Source organism: Sceloporus undulatus, chromosome 7, assembly GCF_019175285.1.
Source record: "Sceloporus undulatus isolate JIND9_A2432 ecotype Alabama chromosome 7, SceUnd_v1.1, whole genome shotgun sequence".
NCBI lineage: Eukaryota > Metazoa > Chordata > Lepidosauria > Squamata > Phrynosomatidae > Sceloporus > Sceloporus undulatus.
The window spans coordinates 48,706,689-48,718,080 of NC_056528.1; the positions used below are offsets into that span (position 1 = coordinate 48,706,689).

Below are 11,392 nucleotides of genomic sequence, written 5' to 3' on the forward strand. Positions count from 1 at the left end.
TTTGCATTGATCGTGACGAAAGGTGAAAAGATCCTTTCAGCCTCTCATTCTGTTAGAACGGGTCATTTCTAGATAGAAAGAATCATTTAAAATTTCAAACATCCTAAGAGTTCGACAGGCTCTTTGCAAGGATTGCTGCGATATAGAAAAACGGAAAGCCTAAGTATAACAATGTTTTAAAAAACACCCAAAAAGTTAACCCTACCGAATCGATTGAAACGTCGGTTGCCCATGCAAGCCCTTCCCTGTTGGTTCAGTCATCCTGGCGTCGTTTTGGCAGTGGCTTCATAACAATTTATTGGAATGACTTTTTTTTTTTTGTATGTATTTAAATTTGGGGTTGTTTTTCTTTTAAGCAAAAGAAAGTCACCAGCTTTTCTTTTTCTAAAAAAAGGAGCCTGAAATACTGACTCTTTTCTAAAAGTATTTGCTTCCCTCTATAAAAGTGTAGTGATTTTTTTTTGTTTGCTATTAAAAAAGAAGAAGGAGAACCTGGAGGGGTGAAGAGAGCTGAAAGCAAAATGCTCACAGTGTTTCAGTGTTGGCTGTTTACAAGGCATTAACCATTTCCGCAGAGATAGAGAGATACCATCCGGTGACTCAAGTAACTTCATATTAACCAGATTGGCTTTTACTACCAGTCTTATATATATACACCCTTGTTAAAATCCCAGACAGTTAATCTGTCCTGGTGTAGTATTAAAATGTGCCCCAGGGCCCAGTTTAGACTGAGTAACATTATGACACTCAGCTTTTTAAATGTCTTTCATATGCTCCAATGCTCCTTGCGCAGACAACGTAAGACAAGTGTTATCCAAGTAATGGGTTTATCTCTATTAAATAAATTAAGGTCAGGGGACAAGTGTTAAATTTGGGGGCACCACTTTGGAAACAGGCTTGGGTTTTTTTGCAGGGTTGCTGGTATCCATTGATATTTAGAAAATGTGCTGGTGGCTAGACCTGTTTCCCTCTTGACCGTCAGACAGAATTATGACATTGGTTAAAGGGACACTTGTAAAAAGGAAAACGCTACTGGGTCTAAAGCCATCTAGAGTAAAAGAAGAGATGTGGAGGAAGATGTGGGAAGCGCATGGGATCGTGAACCCACTGGCTTCCTCTCACCCACAATGGTCACTGCCTTTCCTATGAAGTTACTCAGATGGTTGGCATCCCTTTACCTCCATCAGTGGAGAGATGTTGACTTTGTGGCACACAGGAGAAAAATCGCAGGAGGAAAAGGAAAAATAATAACAATAAAGAAAGACATAACTTTTGTGTCCTTGGATTGGTTTGCAAGCACCAGTGACCTCTCTGCTTCATTTTGGCAGAAGTACTGCTTGCGGTATCTAAAACAGAGTGTGTACTACGGACACAGGGAACGGGGTTCCTTTACATGGAGTCCCCAAGGGAATCGGAGTCATCCAAGGATAGAGGCAGGTACAAGTCCTGTAAGAAGAAAGGGAAAAGTGTTAACTCCTCCAGAAGGCCTAGTCGGGAGTCAGATAAGAACTGCATTGGCAGTTTGGAGCAGATCTCTGTAGTCAACTAATTCTGTTTGAATGCACCAGTCAATGGGCCTCTTGGCTGTGTCACTGCATTCTAGGTCTGGCAGGCCTTGGCACCAAGATCTCTCCACTTGCCCTGTTCAGAGCCTCAAAGTAAAGCGGTACAGAAGTGTCAGTATGGTGTAGTGGTCTGAATGCTGGGTTGGACTTGGAGAGATCAGCTTCTGAATCTTTGCTCAACCATAGGACCCTATTGAGTGGGGTTAAAAGAGTGGCTTACCTTTCCCAAATTCAGTGCTAATTTGGGAGGCAGCTGGGCCCTATCACACAGAAATGGCTGCCGAATCGCCACCTGGGTTCATCCTGGATGCATCCCAGGTCCTCTAAGCTGCTTCCGAGGCCCCTTTTTGAAAACGGAAGCTTCCGACTTCTAAAAATGCATCCGGACCAAATAAAATGGCCTACCCCTACCCTCTTGGTTGGGAGCATGGGCAATGCATGGGCCAAATCCCCAGTTCTGGACCAAACAGACTGGATGACGTACCAGATATTCAGCACCCGAAACTGGGTATACCCCTCTTAACATGCATTAAAATACCTTCCTGTTTGCTCCAGGTCTTCCCATTCGATCCAGAGTCTTCCGTTCCAACACCAGGTGGCTGCCTGAAATGTGTCCCACTGTGACACCTGGTGTGTCCACCCCCACCATGGGTCACTCAATGTAACGTCAGAACAAGGCACTCAGCCATGTGGTCATGGCTGGATGCCTTGTTTTGAACTCAGAGTGAAGCAACACCCCACAGTGGTAGACACATTGGGTGGCACAGTGGGATACATGTGGAAACAGCTACTTGGTGTCAGAATAGAGGACCAAGATAACATGGGGAGATCAAAGCTGCTTCGGAGCCAGGAATCTGGGCTGCCCCTGGCCAGTGCAGACAGGACCTAGGATGCCAGAGTATAGACCTTTTCCACAGCTTCCAGCATCTTCTTCTAAAACCTTCTTTAAAAACTGCACCTTCTTGTATCTGAACTTGACGGCTGAGACAATGAGGTGCCATATGAATAAGAGATGATGAAAGTCGGTAGATGAACAGTGTGAAGAATCCAAACCTTCCTTTTGGCTTTGCTGGTGAGTGCAGCAACATTCATGTGTCCCAGAGCATTTTCCCACTACACTTTCATCAAAGCCACCATTCAGATGAAGCCCCAGGAAACTTGGAGGAAACTGGTTTGTGGCGGAAGCAGCTAAACAGCTCCAAACAGGGCCATTGCATTGACTGCCATCCTTTTAAGTCTCCTGTTATCACCAGCATCTACTCAAAGGAGCGCTTTTGCTCCTGAACCAACATCTTTGTTACTGGTCATTCAGAAAGCTGTAAAAGATCCCCAGGGTGTGACTGCCTTGTATCTCATTAGGATGATGCCAAGGAGGGAAAAAGCATCCTTACAAAAAACCAGCTGGAACAATGGTGGTGAACCACAATGAGGATTTGAAAAGGATTGTATCTTCTGCTGCCTTCAGTTAAGGTTCCTGCTGATTTCCTGATGGCCAGTTTACACAATACTTTTGTTTCTGTCTACGCAAGCATCTGTGGTCGTTCCACATAAAGAAATAATAAAATGTGCCAAACAGTCAGTGGGTCAGGATGTATGACCTCAATTATTCTCAGAGAAGAGAATGAAACCTTTCCAAATGTTTTTTTCCGCTGGGGCACTGTTAGGAGTGTTGCATGCATTTTACTGGCTTTTGTTTTCCCATATTCCATATTGACACTTGTTTTGTGAAAAGTTCAATTGTGCAAAATCGTTGCAAAAAATACATGCTTGTGCATTGGATTTTACACAAAGCACTTTCGGGGGTATTAAAACATACAGTTGGCCCTCCACATTTGCAGCTTTGACTTTTGCAGATTTGGTTATTTGTGTATTTGAGGAACAGGTTCTCTCTAGGAATCTCTAGGTCCTCCAGTGCAACTCTGTCAGAAGTTGACCACAGAGTTGTGCTGGAGGACCTAGAGATTACTACAGAAAACACTTCTCTGTAGGTCCTCCAGCATGATTCGGTGGTCAACTTCTGGTAGCTTCTGACCACCAAAGGGATTCATAGTTTTTTGTGGGTTTTTTGGGCTTTGTGGCCATGTTCTAGAAGAGTTTCTTCCAAATGTTTAGCCAGCATCTGTGGCTGGCATCTTTAGGGATTTCTAGAGAGGTGCATTCTCTGAAGATGCCAGCCACAGCTGATGGTGAGACGTCAGGAATAAACTCTTCTAGAACATGGCCTCATAGCCCAAAAAACCCACAAAAAACTATAGAAATATTAATGTTTCCAAGCTCTGGTCCTAAAATGTTCTAGATAACACCAGCACAATCCTTAAAACTGGGCTGCAGAACTATGGGAGCAGAAACATAAATGTTCATGTCAGCTCCAAACATCAGTAACAGGTAATCGACCCCCTTCCTCAAACGAAGTAGGAGTAGGAGGTTTGGCCATGCAATGAACAGATAGGAGTTTTAGTGAGGTATAAGAAACGTAATACCTTGTGCTTACGGAGGCTCCCTGGGCTGGTTGGTGTGGAGATGGGGGACTGCTTCGATTTGGGTGTGGACAGTTGGCTGCTTGATGTTCCATTTGCTACCCCAAGAAAGAGAGAAACCAGCAATGAGAGAATACAACCCAGAAATTGAAATACATACACACACACAAACCCATCTTGTTTTCATCACAACCTGACCATTTATGAAACCCGTAATACACAAACAGAAATTGAAATTCTGATATGCCAGTTTGAGCGATGTGCTTTTCTATCATCACGGCGGCTTGCATTTATTTTGCTTTCCGCGAAAGTTGTTGCTACTAGAGCACAAGTTGTTCTTAAGGCTGCATCCACACTGCAGAAAATAATCCAGTTTGACGCCACTTAAACCACCATGGCTCTATGTGAAGGGATTTGTTGTTTGTTGTGGCCCCAGAGGTCCCTGACAGAGGAGGCTAAGTATCTCACAAAACTGCACATCCCAGAATCCCATTGCATTGAGTCATGGACATTAAAGTGTTGTCAATCTGGATTATTTCTGCAGAAGAAAGGCAGGAAAAAATAGTGCCCAAAGGGAGGACTGACAACTTCTAAGGGAAGTGGTGTGGAAATATGCACGCAGCGCATCATGCTCCATGCGTGCAGTGTAAGGTCTTACCCATTTGTTATGCAGCTTTCAGCTTACAGCATTAAACAGTGATATAGTTTTGCCCTTTGCATTTTTTTTCCTTTGACATATCCTTTTATCATAAGGACCCTTACAGATTGCTCTGAACCCAGGCCTGGTTGACATTCTGCAGCCATTTTTCTCCATCCTGCAGCTTCATTGATCAGCTTTAATTTCTCTGTCCAACTATTAGAGAAACCAGGAGCAAGAGACTCCCATCCAGAGTCTTGCTGGCAGGACCAGACTTCCCCCAATAAAGCAAAGCTTGCTCAACACTAGCTGGAGAAGGTCATATTTTAATTTAAAATCAATGTGCTTCCCCTCCGGTAGTTGCAAAAGGCATGGGAATGTTAATGGTTCTTAAAGCAACATAGCAAAGAAAACTATAGTATAGACAGACAAAGAAGGGCACAAAGCCAACCTGCTCTTTGGATACGTTTGGATAGGTCTCTCGCACCTTTCTCCTCCTGCTATAGCAGGCTCCAATGTGAACACAATGAAACCCGACGGACTCATTTGGATTCACCATACTGTCGTTTCACACTGGATTGTGCCAAAGATACATATCTGTGTGTATGCTGGTGTGAATATAATAACAGAACCAGTGAGCGTTTGTGACATGGAATGTGCGAACAGAAGACCAAACCAGGTCACAAACAGTCCTCAATTGCAATGTGAAGCAGCAGCGCCAAAAAGGGACCATTGAGACAGATTTTTTTTTTGGAGGGGGGGACTTTTCTTTGAATAGCTGTTAATATTGGTCCATTTTATTTGCCAATTTGATAGGGAAGGGATCGCAATGTAAAACCCTGAGCTTCCGATAATCCATTTACCCGCACTTCTCTGCATACTCCCATTTTGCATGGATATTTCCTGGGATGAGACATGTGTCTAATTAAAATATGCTGCTATGGTTCATTTTTTTTTGTAGAACGAAGGAGGCGAGCTTTGATCCTATCTGGATACGACTTCAGATTGGTGCGTGGAATAATAGAAGAATTATTAGGCCATTATGATTCAAAAAGCATTTGGAAGTAAGAATAATTACATCACTTGGAGGCAGCCTTATGCAATCATCTTTTAAATATTTTACTAGCTCCCAGCATCTCCATTATTCAAAAGAGTATTCTCCCTTTTTCTGGATACAATCCATTTTTGCAGCGGATCGCTTGTGAACGCTCTGGGGCCAAGCAGATTGCAATAACCAAACTAGTCTCTTTGGAAGACCAGAGGCTCAATCCATACCCCACGCTGATAGCACTGTCATTCCACTATAACTGCCATGGTGCCATCCTATAGAATATTGTAACTGATATTTTGGTAAGGCACTATAGTGCTCTGGCTCAGACTCTCTTTCCCTAAACTGTATAGGATTCCATTGGATGGAACCACAGCAGTTAACGTGGAATAAGAGCATCATGGTTCTGTAGCGTGAATGAGTCCAAGTGGCGTCACCAGAGGAGGTGCGAGGGGTGCGGAATGCACTGAGTGACATCCAGAGGAGGGTGTATACCCAATGGGGCATGCATGGCAGCTGGGAAAGCAAGAAAGGGTATTGAGTCCCTTTCTCACTTGCCCATCAGACATGCAAGACCCCAAATGGCCACCTGGAGCCACAGCACTACCCTAACCCCAGCAGATGCACTGGATCTCAAATGGCCATCAGAGACTGCAGCACCTCTCCCCTGAACATCAGACACCTATGGGGCAGGCAAGAGAGGCATTGAGAGAAGGAGGATGGCAGGGCAATCCACCCCCACTGCTTTCCTGCACTGGGTGACACCAAACACAGGCATACCACTGGCCCAAGGTGCTCAGGTTGAGGGTGGTCCTGTCTCTGGAGACACAGGTAATGTCGGTGGTCTGGAGCAACCATTATCTGGCCCAAAGGAGTTGGAGCCTTTACCACCTGATAGCCTGAATAGAACATAGACTGCTATCATGTGGAGGCACTTACCATCGCTAAAATGTTGGTAGAACGTTCCTGAAGTGCAAAGGTGTGATAGCCGGTTGCACTTCTAAATCATCATTGAGGCATCCAGCTTCTCTCTCGTCGACAAAGCATTTGCAGAGCAGCCATTTCTTCAATGACAGAAGTTCCCGTTATTGAAGAAATGGCTGCTTCATGAACGCTTTGAAGATGGGAGAGAAGCAGGACGCCTGAATGACGATTTAGAAGTGTGACCGGCTATCACACCTTAGCACTTCAGGAAAGCTTCAGGAATGTTTTACCAATGGTAAGCCTCCGTGTGATAAGGGCTTTAGTTGCTTAGGAGCCTAGTTTTATCACTTGCAGTGTGGGGATGCTGGAACTCATCACCTGCAGGACTGGAATGCTTTTTCTGCCATATACTATGTGTTTCATCTTTTACCTTCATGAAAACTTATCCCATACCAGTGATGCACAACAGTTTTCATGATAACATGAAATCATGGGGAGGCATAAAGCCAATCCTAGCTTAGAGCAAATGGGAAAGTGAAAAGTGGGGCTCAACAACTTTTGGTATGAACTTGTCACCCAGATCCATGAGGAACCAACATTTACCAGCTGGGAAAAGAACAATCACTCACCATCCTGATGGTTACCTGAATCAGCTGGGGACTTGCTCCGGCGAACAGGAGCGGGGCTCTTTGCCGAACTCTTCTGTGGAGTTGGAGATGACTTGCTGCCTGGAGTAGTTGGAGGGTTTGCTTTCATTACTCGGCACTCTGGGGAACCAAACCAAACCACACAGAGTAAGCATTTGCATTGGTCTGCTTTAAAATGTGACTGATCCCACCTTGGAGGGGAAGAGAAAGGAGGCCATGTTCTACCTGGGAGATCACCCTCATTTCCCTTCTCCTTACAACTGAGGCCAACTGTGTCTTCATCTCCTGAGTTACCCCCCTGGTAAACTGTACCTAAACACTTGGCGGCTACTAGAGCAAGGAAGAACACAGAACTATGTGGACAAAGCACTGCACTCACTTTATTCAGGATCTCACCCATGCATTCAACCAGTAGAGCTTGCAAAGGACAACAACCCAATGGGCATTGTACAAAGGAGACCCCACCCAAAGGAGCTCTCCATTTTCTTGTACTGTACTGAACTGTGCACCTCACTTAGTTTGAGGGACTTCTCTCCAAAACAAACAAATGGACATATTGCATATCTCCATCCTCTCCAGCACATTAGTATTAAAGGCTTTCTGACAGCAATGAATAAAGACTGGGTTGTTTTCATAGAGGAAGTCTGTAGAAGGCCAATTTAGCCATCTGGCCTGGAAATATAGTCTAAACATCTGCTAGAAATGTTAGCTGGATAAGCAGTTACTCCAACATATGCAGAGTGTATGAGTGCCCCAAGACATTTTAGAAAAGTATATTATTTTATACAAGGACTAAGCTCAGATTCTCCATTTTATTCAGATTCTGGTCTGTCTGGGACAGAAGTTAATTTCTGCCAATGAAGCGGAATCCATCGTTCCCCAGCATTGCTTTCTACTGAGGGAAGGAATTTCTCTTCAATTGCACAACGTTTTTAGAGAATTCTGACTTCAGCAATGACAAAAAAAGGAGATAACTCAGAGACATAGGTATGTTAGGCCTAGTACAGACCACCGCGAAACGGCGGTCTGCATGCGCAAGTTTTTACTCCAGAGGGACAGCGCAGCCCCAAAATGCACGCCGTCACTCCGGAGTAAAAAGAACCTGGAAAAACTGGGTTCTTTTTGCGCTTGCCATAGTTACGTCGCGAGTGCGCCAATGGCACACTTGTGACATAGCTGGTGCAGCACGATGTGCAGGCGCTATGCGTCCATTACATCATAATGGCAGCGCCTGTGTACATGGGATGCCGCCATTATTGCGCCACCGGCATGTATTAGGGTTAGGGACCGTGTGGTTGCTGTGCGGTCCCTAACCCTAATATTGGCACCTGCACGGTGCTTTTGCGCAGTCTGTACCACACCCAAGTCTGGATATATCAGTATGCAAAAGGATCTTGTAGCACCTTTCAGACTAACTGTGCTAAAAAGTAGTTGTAGCATGAGCTTTCATAGACTTAGGTCTGCTTCCTCAGATGCATGGAGTGAAGTGTCACCCAGGAAGGACTTTTAGATTACAGTATATGAATCGTCATAGAGATACAAAACTTGTGGGTATGGTGACAAGGTGTCAAGTTCCAAAATCTGAAATACTCCAAAATCCAAAATAGTCCACATTGTTGGGTGAGATACTGGCACCTTTGCTTTCTGACAGTTCAGTGTACATGTTATCCGGGAAAAAAATCTGAAATCCAAAGCACTTCTGGTCCTAAGCATTTTGGATAAGGGAGGTTCAACTTGGAATAGCTTTGCGTTTGGTTATAGCCATGGGGGTGGGTGAGTCTTCATTAGATCTACAGTAGGTCTGAGGGGCAAAGGGCATCTTTGGTAGCTGCAAGGGGAGAAAGGGAGTACAAATTTCATCCATAACCAAAAACAGACATCTGCGGGCATAGGGTTAACTTATGCCAATAAAAGGATGCCAGTTACTGTCTGTCAGTCCTTATGGCCATTCCTCCACTGCTATCGCTGTAACTGCAGGTGCGGATTATGCTGCTTGGCTGCAGCTGACATTCCAGCTGCCACAGAGACTCCCACTTCCTCATCATCTTTTGACTTCAACAGGCGGCTTTTGATCTTCCGCATGTCATGAAGGAGAGAAAGGTAACTATGGACCCAAGTTTCTCTTCTGGCCTGGTTGCACAAACATCTGTTGAGACACATCAGGCCGCAGGGCTGCGCAGATGCCAGACGGCCATATTCCTCCATACATTGGGAACGCAATGAGCTCCTACATCACACGTCGTGCACACTCACACCGGACAGTCCTTTCTGCATCTTCTACAAATGTCAAAAAGAGATGAAAGAGAGAGCTCAGAGCATCTTCAGGCGCCAGTGTCGTGAGTTGGCAAAATGCCTGGACGTCTTTGGACTCAAGACACCACAGGCTGGGCTCCCTGTCAACTTGTGCTGTCAGACTTTCTTTTCGAATGGCTTTCCAATGCGGAGAGTTTCCCTGGAGCTGTGAGAACTGCTAAAATATGAATTCGACTCCCCTGTTACAGCAAAGGGTGGATGAATCTGTCCGTTTGGGTTTCTATAGCTTTCAGACTTTTGGAAGGCTACGTTCATTTCATCTCATTTCTGCATCAGGCTGTGATCTGGTTCAAAAGAGGCTGCACACCCAAATTTGTGTGCATTCTTGCATGGTACCTCGGGTTACGAAATTAATTCGTTCCGCCGCCGCTTTCGTAACCCGAAAAGCCTTCGCAAGCCGAAAACCCATAGGCGCTAATGGGGAAAAGCCGCGATTTCGTGTGAAATAGCGCCGAAAAGCACCAAAATTTTCTTCGTAACCCGAAATAACCTTCGTAACCCGGAACAGTTATTTCCTATGGGATTTTTTCGTATCCCGGAAATTTCGTAACGTGGGTATTTCGTATCCCGGGGTACCACTGTATGTCTCCTAGTGCATACAGCAGAAGAAATGCAAAGAGTGAGGCCTACGTTTTGAACAGAGGTAAGTGTAATGGTTTGAGTTTTGGACCAGGACTCTGGCGACAAGGGTTTGGATCCTTACTTTGTAATGGAAACTCAGTGTGTGACATGCGCTCAGCCTCAGAGGAAAACAGTGACAAACCTCCTCTGAACAAATCTTGCTAAGAAGTAAAGGCTGGCTTGGTGTAGTAGACTATGTTTCTAACAGACTAGGGTTCAAACCCCTACTCTGCCCTGCTCAACCATGAAAACCATTAGAGTAAGTCCCCAATCCATAAACAAGTCCCACTCTCTCAACCTCAGAGGAAGGCAATGGCAAACCCCCGTGAACAAATCTTGCCAATAAAACCACACCAACAGTTTGATTTAGGGTCACCATAAGTTAGAAATGACTTGAAGGTGCACAGCATCAACAAGATAACCAGGAGCCTGCCAGATATTTAGGGTTGCAACTCCCATAGGCTTGTTAGCATGGCCAACCACCAGGGATTATGGGAACTACAGCCTGAAACATTTGGAAATGTTGTGCTGCTGACCTCTGAATTATAAAAATACAGACCAATGGACGTTTTAAAAAAGAGCACTACATGACAAAGTATCTTATGCAAAATGCTTCCATATGGATCTAATGAGGATGATGTTTCGAGACAGATCCTGCAGCTCCCATGAAGAATATAATGTTGCCACTGTTAATGAGACCACCTCTTCTGCCCTGTGGCAAATCTGTCAGTGCCCATTAGATGATAACATGTGGGGACTGCTCAAGTAGGGCTAGGCGACTGCCAAGACAGCCATGGTTTAAAGTATCTCTTTGCATATATGCTTGGCTACATTTGGGCCTGATTGACAATGGCAGCCACCTATTTCCTCATAGCGCACAAAGCTGAAATCGCACAGGGCAGTGCAACCCAATTAGCAGGATATTCCAAGGGGAAGGATGTGTTATATTCTCTCTCTCTGTTTAATTCCAGACATTGCATCGTTCTCATTGAAAAGCAAAGCAGAGCAGGACAGGAAATGTCCCTTAGATGTCATCATTTCCAAATGTGAAACTCAGAATCTGGGGTTTGATTTTTGTGGGAATGTTCACATCTGCAGAATTTCAGGGACAACCAGAAGTTAAAACCAAGATTTCTCGAAGTGGAGATTAGCTCTGCATC

The 11,392-nt window shown here is 44.8% G+C and overlaps 1 protein-coding gene across 2 annotated transcripts in view; it reads right to left on the bottom strand.

Annotated features, from left to right (window-relative positions):
- Positions 1-241: 241 nt before the first annotated feature.
- Positions 242-11,392, bottom strand: part of DCX (doublecortin) — a 72,566-nt gene continuing 61,415 nt past the window's right edge. The window contains exons 5-7 of one of the 2 annotated variants that reach the window (XM_042480355.1): positions 7,296-7,418; positions 4,046-4,140; positions 242-1,446 (exon numbers count right to left, since the gene is read on the bottom strand). In XM_042480355.1, coding sequence (XP_042336289.1) covers positions 1,390-1,446; positions 4,046-4,140; positions 7,296-7,418 — 275 coding nt within the window. In that variant the 3' untranslated portion in view covers positions 242-1,389. Of the gene's footprint in view, positions 1,447-4,045; positions 4,141-7,280; positions 7,419-11,392 lie in introns of both variants that reach the window. The other variant, XM_042480354.1, reaches the window with a different exon arrangement.